The sequence below is a fragment of the Mustelus asterias genome, chromosome 23 (assembly GCF_964213995.1).
Source record: "Mustelus asterias chromosome 23, sMusAst1.hap1.1, whole genome shotgun sequence".
NCBI lineage: Eukaryota > Metazoa > Chordata > Chondrichthyes > Carcharhiniformes > Triakidae > Mustelus > Mustelus asterias.
This window is the reverse complement of record NC_135823.1, coordinates 27,629,394-27,654,357: the sequence shown is the minus strand read 5'-3', so window position 1 is coordinate 27,654,357 and position 24,964 is coordinate 27,629,394. Positions and strand designations below refer to the sequence as shown.

General features: G+C 41.0%; 1 protein-coding gene across 4 annotated transcripts; it reads left to right on the top strand.

Moving 5' to 3' along the window:
• Positions 1 to 11,140: 11,140 nt before the first annotated feature.
• Positions 11,141 to 24,660, top strand: tmem11 (transmembrane protein 11). 4 transcript variants are annotated; one of them, XM_078240173.1, is made up of 4 exons: positions 11,204 to 11,259; positions 18,492 to 18,578; positions 21,363 to 21,450; positions 22,600 to 24,660. In XM_078240173.1, the coding sequence occupies exons 2-4, from the start codon at positions 18,563 to 18,565 to the stop codon at positions 23,114 to 23,116; spliced, it is 621 nt and encodes a 206-aa protein (XP_078096299.1). In that variant the 5' UTR covers positions 11,204 to 11,259; positions 18,492 to 18,562; the 3' UTR covers positions 23,117 to 24,660. The 4 variants fall into 4 exon arrangements, 3 of the variants coding, with proteins under 3 accessions (XP_078096300.1, XP_078096299.1, XP_078096301.1); XR_013500655.1 differs by lacking the exon at positions 21,363 to 21,450 and having other exon boundaries at positions 11,208 to 11,259; positions 22,600 to 22,730; XM_078240175.1 differs by lacking the exons at positions 18,492 to 18,578; positions 21,363 to 21,450 and adding an exon at positions 12,238 to 12,305 and having other exon boundaries at positions 11,240 to 11,259.
• The last annotated feature ends 304 nt before the right edge of the window (positions 24,661 to 24,964 follow it).

Genomic DNA, 24,964 nt, shown 5'->3' with positions numbered 1-24,964 from the left:
TTCTGTTCATGACAGTTGGAGATTATGATATTAACTATAGACAATCTCCTTTTACTTTCATGGTACAAGCCTTGCAGTAAAGTGGTTGTTGCATACAATTTGAATATTCAAAGATGAACAATCCCAATCAGAATTTTCAGCGGCAACCATGTAGAAAACCATTCTTCGGTTTTGCTTTTATTTTTCCCCTCAACCTTAATTTTTTTCTCTCTGAGGCAGTCGAGTTATTCTGGGCTATGGTTGCTTGACAACATCCATTTCCCTCTCCTCGTGGTCATTCTTCATTTGTGGACATAGGTAATATTGTAGACAGCCAAATGTTGGGAACATAACAGCCAAGTCTGCACCTATCCACATACAATGTGTATTTTCTGGTAGAAATATCTGGCTACTAATTGAGCAGGAATCTTGATTGGCCACCTCCTTCCCAATCCCAGTCCACTCATGTCACTGCTGCTCTGGTTAAGATTGATTAATTTTATATCGTGCCAGGGATTCAATCAAATACTTTGCAAGCCATCAAGGACCATCTCAATTGCTGGTGTTTTAATAATTGTGGTATTCCACAATTTGTGTTCACTGCAAGTACAAAATAGGCTTTTTTTCCAAACTGGATGATATTGAGAGAATCCACAGGAGGAAATGAAGGATTACATTTGGGATTCACTTGCAGATGGCCCCCACATCCCCACCTCTCAATGATGCATACAAATAGACAAGTGCTTGGTTTCTGTAGCTTCTATATATCCCTTAGTCTTGATTTGGTGGTAGCACTCATTCAAACCCCACTCAGGAGATATGAGCATTTTATCTAAGCCACCCTTAATTTCAGTACGAAAGGACTGCTTCGCTGGCATTGGTGCTGCCTTTTGGATGACATGATTATGAGATCACATCTGCCAACCCAGCTGGATGTAAAAGTTCCTAACAGAGTAGGGTCATTCTGATATCCTGGTCAACATTTATCTTTCAGTCAGCACTATTTAAAAGACATTATTTGCTCTTGGTGTTTACAGCACCTTGTGCAGAAATGTAATTGTTTGTCTGCTAATGTTCACACTTTCAAAAAGTATTGAATTGGCTATGGAACACCGCTGGTAAAGGGCTCTGTATAAATTATAATTTCCTTTTTGTCATTGAGCATGACGATAATGTCACTTGATATCTGCAATAGTTAAATGTTGAACATTCTTTTTGGGAGACCTACATCCTCATTGTGTTCGAGTCCGGCAGAAACAGAAAAACCAGAAGTGATCCGAGACTACCCTTAATTCCAGGATAATGAATGGCCAAACTGCTATCTTGACATTTGTGAATTTTGACACTAGCTAGATTTCCTGTATTTTCCTATAGAAAACTGGAGACTGTTTCCCATATTTTGTTCCATTATTCCAGCTCCCCCATCCATAGACTGACTTGATTGGATATCAGGCACTGGTTTGTCTCTTGCCAAAGAAAACTTTGTGTTTATCCTGAGGCAATGCATGGCAGTAGATTGTTCAGTATGGACAAGAGGTCTGTACTGCAACCGAACCTGACCCACTTCTCTAATGTTTACACAGTTTCCAGCAAGCAACTGTCCTTGGCTGATCTCTCTCTCCAGTTTCAGCTGGTCTAATGTTTGATGAAATTCTGCTTTTACCTTCCCTTTCTCTCCTCCACCCACCCCAAAAATGCTCAAGTCTTTGACTAATGCATTTCACCCACAATGTTTCCTCGTATGAAAATGTTCCATAAACTTGAACTTACTTTCTCACCTCTGCACTGATACCTTTTTCTAAAACGAATCCGCTGTATTGTTCACATTGATCCATATTTCAACTCTCTCTCTTTCTCATTATGTTTCAGGATGCAATTCTTTTGGTTGCAGTCCTGGCTGAGAGAGGATATAGCTTTGACTTTGTTTCTAAACATAAGAAGCTCATTGGAGAGAAATGTCCCTGGCCTCAGATGTGCAATTATTCGAAAGATTTGTGTAAGATAGTCAGTGGACAGGTGCCACAATTTTCCTAACGACAACATTGTTCATAGATTAGATCATAACAGTGCCTCAATTTTCATTTGTGTAATTTGGAGTGTGCCAGGATTGCGTGCTTCAACATGATCTAGTGCAGCATTATCTCCCACGCCAGAAAAAATAGTTTAAAGAAGGAAACGAAACCCATATGAGATCTCTCCCTCATCCTGTGCTGAATGTGCCCATTTATGCTGGGTTAGTTCCACCAGTGCTTTCTGGGACGTTGCCCTTGTAGTCACTGTGCCGTACATGAGCATAGTCTGTGAGAATTGATGGGTTTCTCACTAATGGAGACATGACAACCAAGCTTGGTCCAGCACAACCCCAGCAAGGGTCATTAGATAGCAGTCTGGAACAGGATCTCTCTCTAACCCAGGAATGCTGCAGTCAGTTATATTACGTTAGCAATTCTCCTAATTGGGTGTGGGAAAATCTGAAATGGAAATGGGGGGGAAAAAAACAACTCCACAACTTGCCAACGAAAGGCACCTTGTTTGTGTTTTATTTTGTGTTCTGGAGCTGTTTTTTTAAAAATCGTTTTCTAAAATCTTCCAACCTTCCATTTTTGGTGCTGAATCCCTCGAGTGCTATTTCTACGTTTTTTTTTCTGGTTTGCCAGTTAACCTTAAAGATCGGTGAGAATTATTAAGTTGCATCTGAGCTAGCAGACCATGCAACTTGTGCTGTACCGTGTAACCTAGCCCCCACACAGCCTCCATCTGAGAGTCACAAGATTTAATTGGACTCCTGCCTTTTGCGGTGCTGATTAATTCATCTGAAACACATCTAAATTTAAAAAGCCCAACCAGTCTGTTGAATGGTTCTATGTCCAGTTTGCATTGCATCTGTTGGGTCATACTGATTATATTCCAAATGATCAGTAAGAATAATAATGCAAAATGTCTATTTGCTCTGAATGGCTGGCATAATGGGTGGATGTGAAGCATCTGCTTGCTGAGCGAGTTAACATCTTGCTAAACAAGACACTGAACACATGTTTAACCAACAAGGTGTAATGCAGCTGACAGCTGAACCTGGTTCAAAGTTAGTAAAATTATGGATTGGCACAGCCTGAATACTGAAAATACACAACTATTAATTCATTTTAAATAGCACATTTAAAGATGCAATTGTTTCCTGCCAGAAAATGTTACTATTTATTTAAAAAAGGAAAAATATTTTTTCAAATATACTGTGAATATAGTTGTTTGCACTGACTGCCTTGATTTACCCTCTCCCCCAATTCAGAGCAACTGAATGTAGCTACTGTGCAAAATGCTTATGTATGACTCCATTAATCACTAGTTAGATAAAGCCAAATGCTGATCATTACAATGTACTTTTTTATATAAAGGATTGTTTATTTACTAAGTTGTGTATTGGTGCTCATCTTCCTAATATTTGCCCCCAGAAATACCCATTTCCCTTGGCACTAACAGCAGGAAGAAGGAACAGAGACTATTTGGGTGAATGCAGGCCCATCACACTGCTGCAACCGAGCTAGGAGAGGCTTGCTGCTGCATTTTCCTGGGACAATGCCTGCGGAGGCAACCAGGGAAACATGGCAGCGCCTCCCAGATCAGGAAATACTCACACCTGGGTCTGAAAGAAGCTACTCTTTGAGTGAATTGTTCTGGCCTAGGGCAGTGGAGTTCAGCAAAAACCCACACTTTGATTTTATTTTAAAATGCCCTTATGAAGATCTTTTGTCCAAGCACGTCTTTGGTCCACTGAGTCAGCTGACAGTCAAAAAAGCACTATTGGACAAGTGAAATTGGTAATGTCCCACACCTGTCTGTACAATGTGTTGCCCAAATTGAGGCAGTACTGGATTCTCTTAATTCTTTGGAATACACTTGTCGATTTGCTGTATGGTGATGTGGTCCAACATCAATCTGCCTTGAAATTACTTTTGGCTTAAATATGCAGAAGTTTCCACCTTCTCAGCTAGCTCGGGAATATGTCTGCATGCCATCATACAGTAATTGCTGCATGCAGGAGCATGATATTTTCATTGGTGGCAAAGTGTGAAAGTACCTTGAATTTTGCCTTGTGTCTGGTAAACGTAGCTGGTCAAAGGTGATTGAAACCCCTTTACATGTAGGCGTAAATACTTCTGTAACTCTATGAAGTGGGTAATCAGTGTGCATGAAGAATCACCTGCTAATATGGTTTTCTTTTTCCAGGGATAGAATTTAACAGTCTCTTTATTATAGTTTTTTTCTGAATTGTTTCTAAGTGCCAGTTGGAGGAAATTCAGTCATGTATTATATTTTAAATTGTAATTATGTTGCGTCGAACTGAGTCAGAAAACTCTCTTTTACTCTCAACCCCTGAATTCCTTCTATTTATATTAAAGTGTTGTATATAATAAAAGCTGAAAATGCTGGAAATACTCAGCAGGTCAGGCTACATCTGTGGAGAGAGAAACGATTAAAGTTTCAATTCAATGTCCTTCCATCAGAACCTGCTGATGGGCATAAAATATAAAGATGGATTGTTGATTTTGTGATTAATTGTTGTGGTTATCACTGCAATGGATATTTGAATTTTAATACACGTTGACCTTTTATCCAGTTGTTTGCTTGCTTACTTCCATCCTTATCTGTTACATGACTAACTCTCTGGCTTCTTTTCAAGTTCTGCACTACTTCTCTCCATTACTTGGTAATGATGCTCACTCCACCTGAACTGCATTTACCCCACACCCAAAAACTCAAACTTTCGGGTCAGCTGTTCAAAAAAGCTGCTAGCCATAGATTACAACCCTCCCTCATTCATTTCTGAATTCCAACTGTCATGACTTTGCCTTGCCATCTTGTCCGATGGGATTTTTATGACAAATCAAAACTCATCTACTTAGGGGGAGAAAGAAGTCCCTCTGTTTACATAAAGCACATACTTCCCATTAATAATCTAATTAAGCCAAAAGGAAGCTGTCCAATTGAATTGAATATATTTATACAGCTCCCAAATGAAACCACCTAGAACTTCCACACTTAGACCAGTTTTCCCCCCCCCCCATACGCACATTGCCGTCCCTTCACTCTCACTGCCACCCTGTATCATCCAATTCACAAAGATACTTCAAAGCCAGTAGGGTTAACCCTTCTATTTTTAGTTCAGGGAGCATACCTGCAATTGTATTGATAGCTGGAATCCCCTATAAGTGTGAAATACAATTCAAATGTTACAAAAATTTGTTTTGTAGGACAATGAACGTGTTCGACCCTGAAACATTAATACCATGTTTTAATACTCTGGCAAGATTTCAGTTTTTGCAAGGCTGGTATGTTATTGCAATAATGTTCATCCAACAGAACATATGACTATAATGTTTAAATTCTTATCAAGTTTCTGGAAATGTATTTTTGTTTCATGTTACAAATTGCACTTTCTTGCTTTTATTAATTTTGCACAAAACCGGTGTTTTGAAATGCCAGGTGTCGTCTCTTATGTAATTATTTGTGTAACTGTTCTGTTTGTTTGGAAATATATGTCCATTTAATTATTGTCGTCTTGAAAAATGTTGTGCCTTCCACTTGTAATCATTCAAACATTGTGTACCTTAATAAAACATTTTTGCAATTCATTTGTGTTGCAATGCTCAGTTTGTGTGTAATTGCTCTCTGACTGTCCAGCCAGCCAGTTCACTACCCAATTGAGACCTGGAGAGCCACTTGTAATCCTTTGTTTATCCTTGCCCACTCTTCTGCATCTGCATGTAGTTGGCATTTCCTGAGGGTTGAATGGCTTACTCCAGTTTCTAGGTAAGAAGTGGAGGGAGGGACTACACCTCCCTCACAGGCTGGCTCACTGCACACTTGAGTGACTCATCATGTATTGGTCCTCGCCTTCCCCTAGCTCTAATTTGTGCCTCTATGAAATTGTAAATGTGCAACAGCAGCTGCACCCTGGCAAAGCGTTTTGACTGGCGGGTCAAACTAAGTGAGGGTAACCATCAAGTCTCCTACCTTCAGCAGCCTAGGTATTTGTCTATCCTGACATGAAAACTGATTTCAGCCGACTAGATGGATGAGACCAATCTAAAGTCCAACTATCTTGAAGGCAGGTCAACACCATGTTGTGGAATGTTTTAGAGCTTGGCAAGACATGGTAGATGCCCTGGTCACCCATTGCATCCAGATCTACCTCAACTAATCTAGATTAGTTTTGGCACTGGACCAAAATAAGTCAGGGCAAGAGAACGAGGCTGGTAATGTGCGACTCTCCCTCTACAATCCAATTCATGGTCATCTTTCTATCATCTATCTGTCAGAAGCCCTGTGGTGATGGATGACGGACGTAGCAACAAATGTGGATTTACTGGGAGCTATATCTGCGAAACTGTAGCCAAGTAGCTCAGGCCACAGGGTCGTTATTCATTGGAAGGAAGCAGAATTGGAACTCGGCAGCCTGAGCAGCCCTTTAAGACCACACTGTTCACCTTCCTAGTATGAGTTAGGGGCCAGAAAAGGTGCCCTAAACATTGTCTGATTCACCTCCCTGGCCAGCAGCTGGCAGGGATCCCACTGAGGCATAGTAAGTCAACCTCAAAAAAAGTAAAGATAATGCCAGTTGTCATTGGCACATGGAACATGCACATGAACAATGCCACAGTTGCCAGAACCGAACTGCTCGTCAGTAGGGAGCTGGCTGTTGGTCATGTAGGTACAATGTCCAGATTTCCCCCCGAGACCAGACTCGTTAACCTGGGGAGGGTCAGCCCAAGGAAATCAGTGCAGGTTATGCATTTTGTAAAAGAAGAGCAGTGCAAAACTGGTGGGGGGGCTTTTCTATCATGAATCATCTCATCAGTGAGTTGACTTTCCTCCAAGGGTTTTAAAGATCTGCTGATGGGGTTTAAACTCCACCTGCACAGCAACCCAGGCTAACAATTCTCATCAGTGTGTATGTTCCTACCATGATGAAGTCGAGGATAAATTATACAATGACTTCTAGTCCATGATTGCGAAAGTCAGGCAAGCTAAACATTTTTGGTGACTTCAAAGCGAGAATTGGTGCAGATCACCAGGAAAAAATGAGGTTAGCAGTTATAACAACAATGGTCTCTTGCTGAAGTTGGGTGCTGAACATGAGTTGCCTCCCTGTTGTAACAGGAAGCCTTGGATACAGCCTATTCTATGCATGGCCCATAATTGATTGTCATCACCAGACGGAAGGACAGGCAGAATATGTGCATGTAACGAGAGCCAGCTGTGGCACTGATTGTTCACCATGGTATATCGAAGTTCTTCCCCAAGGTCCAGAAGAATCTCAATGTCTCATGGCTCAAGTGAGTCCTGAGGAAATTCTCAAGCACGAGTCACACGTATGAAGTGAAAATGCACAGAGGATGACTTTTTAGGGAATACCACTGCTGTAGGGGCCCTTGGCCCTACCTCTGAAGCATCAGGATTGATTTAATGAAAACAATAATGTCATCCAGAAGCTACTGCAGGAGAAGCATCACCTCCACAGGGTTTACCTCCAATGGCTAGTCCTCGCTTTCCAAACATGATGCCTGCCAAAATAGCCACAGGACTGTAATGCAAGCTTAGGGATGAAAGACACTTGGCTGAATAGAAAGCAGGCGACCTTCAATCAAACACACCAAGACCAAATGAGATTCTATAATGCTCTGAAATCTTTCTGCTCATCCATAACCAATCCTCTGTCAATGGGTCAATGCTACACACACAAGAAAAGTGCAAATTCTAGAAAGGTGGACAGAGCACTTTAACCACATCCTCAATTGTTCTTCATTCAAAGAAGAAGCTACCAATAGGCTGCTACATTTTGCAATCAACTTTTCTTTTGATGACCCTCCCACACTTAGAAATAATAAACTGAATAAAACTCCTGTCTGGTGGCAAAGCTCCAGGAACTGGTGCTCTCTCAACTGAGGTATATAAGCTGGAGGTCAATGTCTGGTCAGGAAGCTCATTGAATTCTCAGTATATGTGGGAGCAAGGAACCATCCCATAATCTATTGTTCACCTGTACAAGCTGAAGGGAAATTCCCGTCTTGCGACAATCCTAGAGGATTCTCGCTCCTCTCCCATCAATGGCTAAATTTTCACCAGAATCATTTTGAACCTTGACCAGAAGCTGCTGCCAGAGCTAGTGCAATTTCAGAAAAGATCAAGGAACCACTGATACGGTGTTTGCTTCGGGAGAAATGCCAAGAATGGAACGTTGACCTCCACACCACCATTGTTTCAAATGCCTTGGTCAAGTCAACAGTCAGCATGAGGGCCTTTAGAACAAAATGGAAAAGTTCAGCTACCCTGAGAGTCATCTGAGTGGTTCAACAAACTGCATGCTCACGTGTGTCCTGAATGATGAGTCTTCTGAGCCACTCCCAGTCACAATTGGAGTTGAGCAGGACTGCATTCTAGTGCCAAGTCAACGGTTTCTTCACCATGCTCTCCAATGCCTTCCATGATGGGATATCGATTTTGATGCCAGGATCACCATGAGAATACTCCAGGCAAAGATCAAGATCTCGAAAGACATACTGCTTCTTTTCCTGTTTGCCAATGACTGTGGGGGCTAACTGCCAGTTCAGAGTTGGACATGCAATGTAGCATGAAACTGAATATACCAACCTGCTATGGGAAAGACCTATCTTGAGCCCAACATTTTGGTACATGACCAAACCTGTCAGCAGTGAATAAATTAAATTATCTCAGCAGCAAACTTTCTCAAGCTGTCTATATAGACAATAAGAATTGCCAAATTAAGTGTAGCCTTTGGCAAATTTTGAACATCAGTCTAGGAATGAAAAGGAGTAAGTCTGCCTACTACACTGAAGATCTATAGAGTAATAGTTCTGCTCTTCTGCATGTGAAACTTGGGACGGTGTATCATGATACTTGAGCTGCCTTCAGAAACTTCTGAAAATCAGATGGCGGGACACAATACCAAACACAGCTGCTCACCTGAGCTGGCATGCCAAGCATCTACACCATACTGAGACAGTCAGTTGGGATGGTCATATGGCCAAAATGTCTGACACTCACTTATGAATGCAAATCTTCAACGCAGAGTTTGAATCAGTCCTATTTGCACAAGAACCATCCGGGTGCAGATCGGCCTTCGCAGCCACTCCTCCACTCCTCCCAAACACTCCAAATGATGAACATGTTTCAAAGAACAAATAAGGTACCTCTTTTTGTGCTTTATACTGATACTTTGAGGAAACAGCAGCAGCAGCAGCTTGTGTTTGTATATTCGGCATATCCTTTAGAGCTGCCAAACCATGAACCCTGTCACCAGTCTGCTTGTGTTAATAATGTTTTCAAAAGCTATTTCTGCTTTGAAATCTTAATCTTTCTTTGGCTTGAAAGACAATGTTTGAATGAGTGAAGGTCAAATGACCTATTAAATCACAGACCACAAAAAATCTGCTACACTGTGGTTTCCATCCAACCCTACTTCTGAGAAATAGAGAAAAATACTTGGCACTTAGCTAGTACTTTATTCAAAAATATCTCTAAAGCATTTCACACGATTAATCGTTGTTGAACAAATAAGTTTCCTTCAACATCAACAACCTACGATCCCACAATGAAATAAGACCAAATAATTTGTTTTTTGCCAGAAAAAAAACAAGGGCAGCATGGACAAGTTGGGCCGAAGGGCCTGTTTCCATGCTGTAAACCTCTATGACTATGAATGGCTAAATGTTAGAATATTACCTTTGAGATGCTTATCATCCACCTGACTCATCAAACAGGCTGACAGCATCTTGATTTAAAAGCTGAAGATTGGGAATGTAACACCCTCTTTGTGAATTTAGCGACTATCACACAACCTTCCGATTCAGAAGTGATATTGCAACCAAATTAACACAATCCACTCCCAGAGAAAAGTTTGCATTCTTGTGAAGTAGATAGGGAGAAACTTACCACTCATGAAAGGATCGCAAATGAGAGGACGTAGATTTAAAGTAATTTGGAAAAGAAGCAAAAGTGAAATGAAAAAACTTTTTTCAGTGGTTAAGGTCTAGAATGCACAGTGAGAGAGATGGAGGAAGGTTCAAAGGCAGCACTCAAGAGAATTAGACTTAAAGAAGAATAATCTGGAGGGTTATGGGGAGAAGGTAGGAGAATGATTGCACCAGCTATTCACTTAAGGGGAAGTAGATAGGGAAAAACTAGGGGAATTTCACAGTAACTTCATTGCAGTGTTAATGTAAGCCTTACTTGTGACTAATAAATTAACTTTAGCTTAAGTGCTACAGTGGTTGAATGATCTTCTGCACTGTAACAATTATGTGGTGCCGTAAAGTAAAACCAAGCAAGTAAAGCTCCACAAAAATATTAATTATACATTTGTGTCCATCCTTCACTGAGTGCAATCTTTGACAGGAGTTCACATTGCTATGGCGCAACTGAGTGAGGAACCAGTACCCAAACAACACATGATGGCACAGTGGTTAGCACTGCTGCCTCACAGCACCAGGTTTGATTCCTGCCTTAGGTCATGGTGTGGAGTCTGTGCGTTCTCCCAGTGTCTGTGTGGGTTTCTTCTGGGTCTCTTCTTTCCTCCCACAGTCTGAAAGATGTGCTGGTTAGGTGCATTGGCTATGCTAAAAATCTCTCTGTTTACCCGAACAGACGCCGGAGTGTGGCGACTCGGTACCTTCATTGCAGTGTTACTGTAAACCTACTTGTGATACTAATAAATAAACATGCTTTCAATCACTTTCTGCATCTATCATTATGGCCCTAAACAGATTCTCACCCAGTCTTCTTTCAACAGCATCCGCACTTTTGCTTTAGCTTTTGTCTCTTTTAATGGTGTGGATTGGCACAATTGCATGAACAAATCAGAAGCAATAATGCAACTTGTGGAGAACTCAATGTCTGCAACCGAACTCATCAACTCACAGCAAATATAGTGTTGCAATGGATCTCAGTTCAACCGCGAAACCATGTCTCAGGACGAGTACAAACGGCGATCCGTAGCGGTGTCCTTGCCCCTGATTGGCTGTTGGCCGCCTGGCGGGCCGGCGCGCGCGGTGCACGATGGGGGTTGTCGTCCTGTTGCCCGCGCGGGGCCAGCGGCTCTCGCCAGGAGGGAACTACAACTCCCAGCAGGCCCCGCGCCTGACCGCCGGCGGTGGGGGGTGTGGAGAGAGAGAGAACCAGCCAGCGAGAAAAATTCCTTCCCTGGATGCTGGTAAAGATGGCGGCTTGGGGAAGGAGGCGCGGTGTCATCGGGAGTCGGGAAAGGTCAGTGTCCGCGCTCTTGCCTTCGCTTTTTAAAAAAAAAACCCTCCTCTCTCATCGAAGGCCTCGGCTTCTGGAGTGGCGCGTTGCCTGTCGGCTGATGTGGCCCCACCGAGCGGGAAGGCAGCTCCACATTGGCTGGCCGGCCTAACGCAGCCGGGCTCTCAAACTCCGAGCTCTCCGGGTGGAAATGACCGGCCTCCCGATGAAACGTGGCGGGTTTTTATCGGTAACTGCACCTCGCAGGTGTAGGGGCATGGGGAGTACTTCTGGAAGCTTCCAAACTTGAGATGTACCTTGTTTTTTCTTTTCGGAGCCTGGAAAGGGGGTTTGTTTTAGGAACCAGCTTGGAGAAGACTTCAAATTGGCTTCTCCTTGGTGGCCAGTGTCTACATGAAGTGATGAGATGCTGCATCGTTTGGACGTGAGGTTTTTTTTAGGCGGTAACATTCTGCCCTTGTGACTTAAACAAGTGAAGAGTGAATCAAGTAAATAATTGTTATGCCTCAACTAATAATATATTGTGTTGCTAACCTCTCTTCATTGCCCGATAAGTAGTTGGTAAAATGGACAAACCTGTGGTGTCCACTTGAAGAGGCCGATGTATGGATAAATTTCCTATTGGTGAGATTTAAATAGAATCGCATACTTGGTATAACTTCTATTTATACCATAAGAGTGCAAATTAATTTGGTTCCAATTAAAAGTGGATATCTTCCATTAGTACCCACCGTAATGTCAGTTGTTGCAAAGAATTACAAAAACCCCTCCTCTCGTGTATTTCAATTTGGTCTGCAAGATTTGTAGTGATTGGTGGAGTTCAGTCGTTATTTCAAACTATGTGAGGACTCCAAATTAGTCCAACCAGTTGGTGTTGAAGTAGTGTCTGGTTAATTTCATTCCACCACAGGATTGGGCTCAGTCATTCTATCAAATGTGCCTAAACTATCATCAATATTTAATTATTTCCAAACCATACAGAAAACAAATTGAACAAAACAAAGGGTGGATTCCAGCATGCCTCTGATTTTTCTAACCGTCATCTGTTGGTGAGATGATCTCTTTGAAAATATCCTTTCTTTGAAAGTAGTTTTCTGAGGTATTACATGGAAAGTACCAGCCACTGTTTAACAAAATTTAAGATATTGCAAATTTTTAAAATGCAGTATTTAATCATCTTGGATTTTGGTTCTTTATCATCCTTTCTTCATTATCTATAATATGTTTATATAACTAACCTCCTCGTGAGCCTGCTCCTGGGCCTGGCGAGACGTGCCATCGGCAGCGGGCGATCGACGGGGTCGTCCATCCTGACTGCCTGCCCCTCTACCGCGGCTACATTCGTGGCCAGGTGTCCCTGGAGAGGGAGCATGCGGTGTCCACGGGCGCAGTTGACGCCTTCCGCGCCCGCTGGGCACCGCAGGGGCTGGGGTGTATTATCGACCCTGATAATCACCTTTTGGTTTGATGTTTTAAGTTTCCTTTCGACTTTGTTTTTGGTTTGGGCTGTTCCCTCTTCTTTTTGGGGAGCTGCCCCTTTTAATTTGTCCCTGAGTTAGTTGATTTGGTTGGTGTGAAAAAACATAACTAATTGGAAACAATTCAGACCAATCAAGGAGGTTAACTGAATAAATCTTGTTGAGTATTTTAGTAACAAGCATTTCCTCCAATTTCCATTGACAATGTTCAATCAGTTTCTTGCTTCAGCCTATTTTAAGAATAAAAACCAATAATATTTTGGGGACTTTCTCTTAAAAGGTAACTTTAAACAACTAAAGCTTGAGTCCCATAGAGAGAGAATTTGGAGAAAAGCAAAATATCTTATTGTACAGCCACTTTCTTAAAACACAAGATAAATTGCATTCATATAGTGCCATTCATAACCATAGTCCCAAAGAGTCTTACAGCTAATGAAATACCTCTTTTGATGTTGTCACTGTTGTATTGTAGGAAATGTGGCAGCCATTTTGGGCACAACTACTCCCACAAATAGTAGTGTTATAAATGATCAGATCATTTTTTGTGCTGTTGGTTGAAGGATAAATGTTGGCCACAATAGTAATCATTGTTGAAATGGTGTCATGCAATCCTTTATGTCTGCAGGGCAGGCATTTCTTTTAAAAAAAACTGACATTCACACTACTGTCTTAAAATTATTTTGGTGAATGTATCACAACATTAACAGGTTTCCATAATAAGGAGAATGTGTCCTCAAAATACAGGCAATTAATTATAACTTTTCTATTTCCATCAATGTTTCATAGTCACTGGTTTTCTCCATTTAAATTTGGTGAAGCTGAAGATTTGGAAAGGACTATTTTTAGTGCTGTTATCACATCAGGGGATAATTCCTAAGCCAGGTTTTACTATAAATAGCTTGAGATATAAACAAATGAGTGGGAATGTTGGTGCTAAACTTTAGATATCCAAAAACCTCCATTATATGCTCCAAAATGGCGTATGAAGGGAGAAATCTTGGACGTTCCATACTCTGGGAGCTTCATGTCCTTTGATAAGACATCAAGAGTGATACTAAATGGTACTAAGTAGAATGGTGTCTCATCGCCTGTGTTTTGCATACTATGGGTATGGAGTGAACAGTGAATATTCACTTGGTGAGCCAACACAGGCATAGTGGCTGAATGACCTCGTTGTGCAGCCCACAGTGACGTATCGTGAGCGGCTGAGCTCAGACTAGTCAACTGTGATCCCTCCTTTGTGGAGCTTCTGACCCCTTACCAATTAACTTTTGAATAACTGTAGTGGATTGTAGATCTGTTCACTTACCTGCCCAATCATTCTATTGCAGTTGCCAATTTTGTTTGACATCTTTTCAGTCACTTTAACTTCAATGATAAAACTTAATACCATAAACTAACATTCTTTGTTTTGAAGCTGAAGCTGCTGTTTTGATAAATGCTGTTGTTTTTTTTCCAAAAGGGAACACTTAAGGTCATGCACCTATAACTTGGCATTCATGTGTGTGTCAGCTTAAATTTGGCAAGCATCATGTTTGCCAAGTCATTCAGTGTTGACGTTCAATGGATATGGTAGTGTTCTGCTTATCAAGATATTGCTGCTATATAGCATTTCAGCATTTCACAGTGAAGTGACTGCTTACTCTATATGTCCACGCATCAATTGTGCTGCAAGTCATCTTCTCCAATTGCCATGCCTCACAGAACCAGTGACCTGGCTTCAATTCTGGTCTTGGGTGACTGTGTGGCGTTTGTACATTCTCCCCATGTCTGTGTAGGTTTTCTCTGAGTGCTCTGGTTTCATAGAAATAGAAACCCTGCAGTTCAGAAGGAGGCCATTTGGCCCATCAAGTCTGCACTGACGACAATCCCACCAAGGCCTTTCCTCCCACACTCAAAAGATGTGTAGGTTATGTGGATTAGCCATGGTAAATACACGGGGTTACGGAGCTACGGCAAGGATTCTATTAGCTGAGGCATAGAATATAAGAGCAGGGAGGTTATGATGGAGCTGTATAAAACACTTGTTAGGCCACAGCTAGAATAATGTGCGCATTTCTGGTCGCTACACTATAGGCAAGGATGCGATTGCTTCAGAAAGGGTCCAGAGGAGATTCACCAGGATGTTGCCTGGCCTGGAGCGTTTCAGCTTTGAAGAAAGGCCGAATAGGCTGGGATTGTTTTCCGTAGAGCAAAGAGGGCTGGGGAGAGGGGGGGGGGGAGAGGGGGGGGAGAGGAGGGGGGGGGGGAGAGGGGAGAGAGAGAGGGAGGGGAGAGAGAGAGGGGGGGGGAGAGGAGGGGGGGGGGAAGAGGGAGAGAGAGGGGGGGGGAGAGAGGGGGGGGGAGAGAGGGGAGGGAGAGAGAGGGGGGGGGAGAGAGGGGGGGGGAGAGAGGGGAGAGGAGGGGGGGGGAGAGGGAGAGAGAGGGGGGGGGGGAGAGAGGGGAGAGAGAGAGGGGGGGGGGAGAGAGGGGAGAGGAGGGGGGGGGGGCTTATTGAATGTACAAAATTGAGGGATATAGGGTTGATAGGACGAAACTTTTCCTTTTTGGAAGGATCAATAACCAGGGGCATAGATTTAATTAAGTAGGAGATTTGGAGGCGATTTGATTGAAAAATATTTTAATCTAGAGGGTGGTGGAAATCGGGAACTCATTGTCTGAAAGGGTGGTAGAGGCAAGAACACACAACATTTAAGAAGCATTTAGATGAGTTTAGAAGAAGAGGTTACCTTATTAAAACACAAGATCCTGAAGGGGGAGGACAAGGACAATAGCCCATTCAGCTCCTTGAGCCTGCTCCATTTGAAAAGATCGTGGTTGATCTAATAACTCTATGCTGTACACTTCTGCTACCCTTTCACTGTCTTATCAATTAAGAATCTATCTAAAAATGTCATTAAAAATTTTCACCGACATAGCAATCCTCTGATTAGGAAAGTTATCCTAATCTCTGACTTATTTTTAAACTGTTTCCTAGTTCTAGCCTCTCCCATTAGGGAAAACATCATTTCAGCATCCACCCTGTCCGCCCCCCTCAGGATCTTGTGTTTCAATAAGGTAACTTCTTCTTCTAAACTCTAATATTTGTCCAACCTTTCCTCATAAGATTACCCCTTCGTCCCAGAAATCAGTTTAGTGAACACTCTCTGATGGAATTATATCATTTCTTAAGTGAGGAAACTAAAACTGTACGTAGTTCTCCAGATGTGATGCGGTGTCACCAATGCCCTATACAACTCTGTTTAAGTAATAAACAACTTGTTCATATTTTCCCATATATTCAGTCTGCCAATTTTTTCCCACTCACTTAACCTGTTTATATCCTTTTACAGACCCCTTGTGTCCCCATTGCAACTTGCTCTACTACATATGTCATCAGCAAATTTAGCAATTGTACATTCAGTATCTTTATCCAAGTCATTGATACAGATTTTATGCAGTAACATTTGATGTGGCATCTCATTAAATGAGTTTGGAAATCCAAGAACATCACATTTGCAGGTACAGCGTTATCTGCATTGCTTGTAACTACCTCAAAGACTCTAACAAATTATTCAGACATGATTTTCCTTTCACAAAATCATGTTGACCCTGCCCAATTGAATTAAGGTTTTCTACGTACCCTGCCATAGCTTCCATTAAAAGTAACTTCTAGCATTTTCCTATAACAGATGCTGGGAAACTGGCCTTTCTGCTTCCTGCCTCCCTGCTTTCTTCAATAGAGGAGTTACATTTATTATTTTACAATCTGATAGGACCTTTCCAGAATCTAGAGAATTTGGGGAAATTGTAGCCAATGCATCTGCAGTTTCAACAGTCATTTCTTCTAAGACCTTGGGATGTAAGCTGCCAAGTCCTGGTTACTTTTTAACCTTTAGTTCCAATAGTTTTCTCTGTAACCTTCCCTGATGATTGTGATTGTTTTAAGTTCATCGCTTTCTTTCACCTCTTGATTTACAAGTATTTATGGGATGCTATTTGTGTCTTCTACAATGAAGACAGACACGCTATCTGTTCAAAGCTTCCACCATTGTATTAATTCCCAATGTTCTCACTCTAGAGGATCAATGCTCATTTTACTCATTTCCTTTTTAATACCTGTAGAAACTCCACTAATTTCATATTTCTGGCTAGCTTTCTCTTGTACTCTAATTTCTTCCCTTTTTTAGTCATTCTTTGGATTTAAAATTTGGTCCAATCTTCTGACTTAAATACAATTCTGTAAAGATTAGTGTTTTCTTTCAGTTTAATACGATCATTCATTTTTGGCCGCAGATTCATCCTCCTAGAGTCTTTCTCACAGAAGTGTATCCTTGTTGTGTGCTATAAAATGTCTCTGTAAATTTTTGCCTCTGCGTCTTTACTGACCTACCCCATAACTTAATTTCCCAGTCTATTTTAGCCAGCTCCGTATTTATACCCTTGTAATTGTCTTTCTTTGAGTTTAAAACACTTGTCTTAGACCTACTCTTCCCTCTCTCTAACTATACAAAATTCAATCATATTATGAACACTGACTGCTACCTGGGTGTTAAGTCCTTAATGATTTCACATCTCATTGCATATTACCAGGTTTAGAAAAGGCTGCTCTCAAGTTGGTTCTCTAATGTGCTGCTCAAAGAAATTGTCTCGAAAGTTCTCTGAGCTCAACTTATACATCATCTATGATTAGTGACATACCTTTCTTACAAATGGCCATTATTGTTTTCCTGTATACCTCATATTGTAGCGTAGTTATGTATTTCACCTAAGCAGTTTGAACGGATCCAGGTATTATATTCATTTTCTTTGTTTGTTAAAACCCCTTTCTTCAACAGATCTGTACAGCAAAGGCACCTTGTCTTTTAAAGTTTACTTATCCTATATATCTAAACCCTTTATTGCAGATTGGAACGCATCTGTACACCAGGTGTTATCAAAAAACATTTTTGCCCTTTTCATCTACATTGTTTAAGTATGTTTGGGGTGTGGCATTAACTAACTGGAAGAAAATGTAAGCTTGTTTATTATGCAGAAAATGTCTTGGTTGTGCTCAATATTCTATTCAAATTTGGGAAGCAGTAGTTGGATAGGAGATAAAATTGTCATATGAGCAAGCATTCAGAAATAGTTATCAGATCCCAGCATACATGGTATAGTACTGATTTCTGTACTTTTCAGCAAGTTTTTTATTCTAATTTGAAGACATCCGTACAAAATGTAATGAGATAAGCTATGACTGAGGTATTGAATTTCTCACTTCTCTGAATGTACTTGTGCTACACGCCATTTCCATCTTAGTTATCCAGTTTGGCCAGTGGTGGTGTGTCTTAAGCTTGCCCTACTCTGATTCTGAACTGATCTTATTTTTCCTTTCATGAAGCTGATTTTATGGCTAAATAGTTGATTTATAAGTGTGAGGTGTCAACTCAACAACTGTTTTCGACATGAGAAAGCTGGGGAGAGAAGTATTTTTTTTCCTCTTTGAGATCATAAGATTGGTAAACAGCAGAGGTCAAAAGTGCAAATAGTGATTAGGTGATGCTGTACATTTCATGAGAAAGATAACATTTTTCTTTTTGAGATCATAAAATTGAATACGTGACAAAGATTAGATGAAAAGCTGTAGGAAAAAAGGAAAGATTTATTTCATGGAAACAATTGGAAAAGGTTTGTGGGAGGGGAAGTTTAAGGAAATTATTTTGGAAACACCTAAAGACTTGAACATCTTTTGAAGAGCTTGGCAATGTTTGTGATATGGCAGTTGTAATATTCCAGGTAATCTGTGATCTAGATCTGGAGCTTGCTACATGGAAAATGATGGATTCTATTGATTCTGCTGTAGTGTGATGCAACAGCTGTGTCGTAAGTAAATTTTAAAATTGGTATCAACATTTTACCTGCAAGTTTAAATATAATTTATCAGATAAGTGCAGTGTTGTTCATTTTTGATCAGCCAGTTATCTGATGTACAAAAATCCTTCGCCATCATTGAGTCTCAAAAGCTGCTGAAAAATCCATACTATTGGAGTTGTCTATTCTGGAATATGTGCTCTCTTCCTTTAGCAATGTGAATCACTCATCTATATCTAGAGCAAGGTTTCCAGCGTCTAAGCTTTATGGGAGAGGTCAGTGAAGCTGTCTCGACTGGAATTTAACTAAAAATGCTTAATAGCTAACAAACTACTTCTCTTGACAGCACAGCATGCTCTGGTAGGTTTCCTGCTTCAGTGCTGCCGGAATCACTATTCCTATTAGGAAATTGGCCTACAACATTATTTGGAACAGACTGGGACGAATCCCAGTTCCAAATGACATTCTTAATCTTCCTGGTTCCACGCGTGGTCAGGTTGATTCACTCATCAACAGTACACTGGAGTACTGTACATTCAACTGTTCAGAAGTGAACATTATAGTACCATATAGAAGATTGACTTGGTTTGGGTCTCTGCTAGATCGATGCTAAATAGTAGGGGTTTTCCGAGTTCCATGGTGAGCAGCACAACTTAAAATGCAGTTGCATTGCCATCTTCATTCCTTACCACACCATTGAATGATGTTTCACCAGTTAAAGGTGTAGAACATTAGCAACAGTTCTACACTGTCAATAAAACTGCCAATTTCCACCTCTGTCACAGTACCTGATTCTGCATCAGCACATCTGTTGAAACCCTCAACCACACTTTTGTTACCAATTGACTATTCTAGCACACACATTGCTGGCCGCCCATCTTCCACTCTCCATAATTTTAAGACCAACCAATGCTCTCCTGCCATATCCTAATTCTCACCAATTGCCATTTTCCCATCAGCCTTGTGCTAGTTGCCTCAATTTTAAAATTCTCTTCCATGTTTTCAAATCTCTTCATGGCTTCGCCCCTCTCTCTTACTGTAACCAGCTTCAGCCTCATAACCTTCTACGATATGTGCTCCTCCAATTCTAGCTTCTTGCACATATTTAGATATTCACTTGTGCTGCCATAACTTCCAGGCCAAGCGCTGGGAAATATGATTAGTGTAGTCACGAAAGACTAAATAGCCATCTGTGCTATAAGCGTCTATGAATGTATGAATATGCAGCTGAGCCTTTAACTACTGCAGACTGAATTTCCCCTCCCTAAACCTCATGGTTTCTCTGCTTCTCTGTCCTCAAGATGTTCTGGAAAGTGGGATCTGTCTGGTACAAATGCAGTGGCTGATTAGCTACTTTATGTGCCATATGTTTTCAATGTGTTTCTAATCTGTCCATGTCAGATTTTGTTTGATAACACCGTGGGACATTTTACTGCATTAAATGCGATTTTAAAAATGTGTGACTTGCACAGAGGCATCCAGTCATTGCAGAGAGAGCTTGTCTAGTATATAAATATGGATTCTCAATTCGGACTGGATTTTAAGGCACCTTCCAGAATCTGTCATCCCAAGTTTGAATTGTCAGTTATGTGACAAACAATGCCTTTTGTGTGGTACAAAGATCTATATAGGGCAGGTTGTGAAGTGCCAGCTGCCTTGATTGCCTAGCTGGCCAAATGCTGTGTATCGTGCTACTCTTCATCAATTTATTTAATCCAAGTGCTTATGTGAGCTGCTTTGGTAAAAAAGCTGTGTTTGTGAACGAGGCTGACTACCCCTCCAATATATTCGGCACTGGTCAGTGTAGGCCAGAGTTCTCCCTCAGATTCTTCTCGTGCGTTTTACTGTGTGAAATGTATACACGTCGTTTACAAACTTAGCCTGTTGTGGGACTTCACTTCTCATCCCCCTTTTTATGAGAACAAAGTCTTTTTGTTCCCCCTCAGCAAGTTGAATTTGGCATTCCTCAGTAATCCAGATACTAATATGGGTCAAAAGTTGGGACACCGTGAACCTCTCCCTCAGAGTTTCTCACACCCAAGCACTAATCTAAGATTTGACTACATACTCATAAAGTTTAAAGTTTATTTATTAGTCACAAGTAGGCTTACATTAACACGAACATGAAGTTACTATGAAAATCCCCTAGTTGTCACACTCTGACACCTGTTCAGGTACACTAAGAGTGAATTTAGCAAGGCCAATGCTCCCAACCAGCACGTATTTCAGACTGTGGGAGGAAACTGGAACACCTGGATGAAACCCGTGCAGACAGTGACCCGAGCCTGAAATTGAACCCGGGTCCCTGGCACTGTGAGGCAGCAGTGCTAACCACTGTGCCACCGTACCACTAACTTAAAGCTTCTTTGTGAAAGCTGAGAGTCACTAGGTTGACAGCCTTTTCGATGAAGTAATGTGTGGCTTGTCCTTGATCATTATCAGGTTCACATAAGCTGCCCTGCACATTCTCTGAGAGTAAAATCCAATTTGTTCCTTTATCACCTTGCAGAATCTTGAAGCAGTTTGTGTGTGCTCTTATCACCTCAAGATACTATATGAAGAGTCATTGATTTTAGCAAGAACTCAGATGTTTTTGAGTTAACTCTGCTTGGAAACTATACCTGTAGTACCCAAAGTATATACATCAAACAGAATCTTAATAGTTCAGAAGGGCAACACCAAAGCCAGGTGTTGGTTTCTGGTTTGGATCCCAAAGGCCTCTACTAGTCTGTCCCGAGTAGATGTTGGGAATTTAGCATGAATGCATTCAATATCTTTTGCTGTATCATTTTTCAGGGGAATCAATGTGGAGTCTACTGCCTTCTTCCAAACTATCAAGACAATCTATAGGCGATTTTCACAGTAACTTCATTGCAGTATTAATGTAAGCCTACTTGTGACATTAATAAATAAAATATATAGTCAAATAGATCCTTACCTCAGCCAACTGGGTGAGATGCCAGCTCGATAAAGCACTCTCTTCAGAGTTAGACAATACCGTCATAGGTTTGCTATGGTGAAGAATTTGTTGGTCATTTGTACTAGCCTTAGAATTCCTTTTCACCCATGATTGGCTCACAGAATAACAATGTAGGATTGAGTTTCTGTAATTATATAATTGTACAAATGAATACACCCCATCAATTCTACTTGTTTATCAATTGCTACCACTTAATCTGTCTTTGCTGAAACCCCTGAATGTTGCAGAGAAGGTTTCAGCAGGCCTCTGGTTTCAGCTATCAGCTGGTTGTCTATTGATGAAATTGAACAATACTAAAGTATATTATAAACTCTTAAATTGCTAATAAAATGCGCATTGTATTGGGTATTGTTAACCTCGTGGAGTTATTTTTTTGAGCCCTTGGACTGAGTTGTAGTACAATCTTACCTCTGGATTGAAAGGCCATCTGTTTGAGCCTCATGCTCAAAGATAAACGCTTAATTTACAAAGGTCTGTTCCATTGTCAGGAATACTTTCAACAAGGTCTGACTGCAATGAAGTCTTGGCTGAGCAGAGATGTGAAGTTCTTTTCAAGTAATATGATTGAGTTTAATTGGTAAAATGTTAAATTGAGAATGATATGCATTGCATTGTGTTCTACAAAGTACTTAACCTTTTGACTGGATGTCGCAGTTTAAAAGGGAAACCCTGAGACATGTTGCTGTTCTGCCTCATTTCTTGAAAACTTTTGTCGTCCTCCCCGGTATTAGTCTAGGGCAGCTTTAAGGAATTTGGGGTAAACTTGCTGCTCACTGTTAGCTAAGTGGTGCTGTGTGTTTCTGCTCAGTCGCTATCTGGGTGGGTCATGGCTCCTGGTGGTTGCACTAAGTGTGGTTGTGCTTTAGTTCCCAAGACAGAAGGATACTGGGTGTTATGGAAGTCCATTAAGTTTGATTATGAGGCATTATGAAAAAAGGTGATCTCCTGGAGCCTTTTTGCCCTTGTGGACTTGGGGATAATTCAATCGCCAAGGTTGTTGTCTTCTTTTTCCAACTTGCATGATTCTAATGTTTTTCTTTGCATCTTCTGTAGGGCGCCACTGAATTCAACAGACTGCTATATTGTCCGTGAAATCTACAATGGGGAGAATGCACAGGAGCAATTTGAATATGAGCTGGAGCAAGCCTTGGAGACCCAGTACAAGTATATTATTATTGAGCCAACCCGAATCGGGGACGAGACGGCACGCTGGATCACAGTCGGGAATTGCTTACATAAAACATCTGTCATCGCGGGATCAGTCTGTCTGTTAGCCCCATTAGCAATGGCTCCAGAATACGCTCGTTATGTAACCTTGCCTATCGGGGCCATCAGTGTGGCCTGTGCAGCTCTCTACGGCATTTCATGGCAATTCGACCCTTGCTGCAAATACCAAGTGGAGTACGACACCTGCAAACTCTCCCGGTTACCCCTGAACACACTCACTTCATCCACACCTGTAGTTCTGATTAGAAAAGATGATATTCACAGGAAAAGACTCCACAACACAATAGCATTGGCAGCCTTAATGTACTGTGTGAAGAAAATTTGCGAGATCTGTGCAGTATGATTGGGACAAATGGAGCTGTTGTATTCATCTGATAGAGTACTGTTAAGATGACAAGTTGTGGTCAGTGGAGACTGCAGGAACAAGGTTTCAAATAGATTTTTAGAAATATCTCCCCTTGTGCACTGAAGTTTCCAATCCATGTTCTAGTTCTTGCCCATCCCTATGATCTTGATCCTCTGTAAAAGACCACAGACCTGACATTTATATAAGAAATTCAATATATGCAGAACTACTGAGATATTTCAGGTGATTAACAGACAAATGATCCTCTCAATTACTTTCATATGCTCCACCAATAAGGCATTACCTGGCTTTTGAGTTGTAATCATATTCTACAGCACAGAACTCCCGCCAGGACCCTAAGTAAACGCTCAGAGTTGAATGTGTATCTCTTGAAATTTTAAGTGATGACTTTTGGTGGGTTTTGCCAAATAATATCGCTGCAATGCAGAAATATTATTGCGTATGTATTATGATCTTCACATTTATTTCCTGTGCTAGGTTGCAGCACTTGAATTAATTTAATCTGATGTCCAGTTATCACTTCAATAGTGAAACTGTTGCAAGTCTAAGTTTCCAATTGCAATTGTCACATTGAAGGCATAAAATGAAACTAATTTACAAAATGTAGAGTTAGCGTGTCTGAATTTAATGTGCGATAACTCAGTTTGTTTTTTAAACCTGTAGGTCACCGTGATATAGTCAGGAATGCTGAAGTTATAAAGGCCAGTGAGAAAGGTGCAGCACCCAAATGCTCATCAGTGGGATTTTAATTTGTCAGTAACATAGGTTCATCCCCCAGTGCTGCTGCTTTTCCCAAGATGAAAAGTTGAAGCTCTGATGCTGTCACTTTTTCTCACTTCTGTTGTAGTAAACGTACATCAAGTTGAGTTGGAGTTAGAACCTGTGAAAGCCACGCTCTGATACGGTATAACCGTTCTGAACCAAATCCAAGAAAGCTTTAAAATGAGAATTTGTCATACAGTGCACATCATCTGGTTCTAGTTTCCTTGCAACCAAACTGTTGCTGCAATGTGAAGACCTTTTTCTTAATTTGGCAGTAAAAGGGAACATTTTGAACGCAGTCGTAATGTCACCAAGATTCCTAATAATTTTGGTGGCGTTTCCTGACTCATTGGTCAGTATTTACTGCATGTTTTTTTTGAGTATTTTGTTTTCATTCCTCATGGTAATATTTCATGGGAAGCAACATGAAGTTCTGAAGGGGCGATTATAGAGGATTGGAGGGGCCCAGATTGTGGGTCCAGGTTGTACTAATACTTTAGGGTTACAATGCAATTTTCAAAAAAAATGCATTTACTTTCCTTGGCTTGTGTTGTGGAAATGGTATTTATACAATGCGGTGATGAACTTTGTGTGTGCAATGGGGCAAAGACTTGTCTGATGAAACATGGTGCACTTCAGACAAAGATTGTTGGGCACGTTATGCAAATTATATTTTAAGAAAAGTAATTTTTTTGAAAACTTTATAGATCCGTGTATCTTGGACATTCTTAGACAATCCAATAAAGAATGTGAAGAAATGGTGCTGGAATTGCTAAATGATGTTACAGTGACTTGGTTAACATTTACGCCCAGATGGTGAGGTTTGTGCTCTTTAACATGGAGTTTATATGAAACACTATACCGTAAGCTATTGTCATATTTGATGGTGGCAGGCACTAACTTTCTACATAAATACTTGAACAAGGAATTTTACATTTTTGAACTGGAAAGCACCAGGGTATGCTGAGCGATCACTTTGCCTCTTGTTTGGTGTATGTTTTCCCAGCAAACTGCTTAAAAGGTTTTTTGAAATATTTGCCAAATGCAATCTGTGGTGTTTGA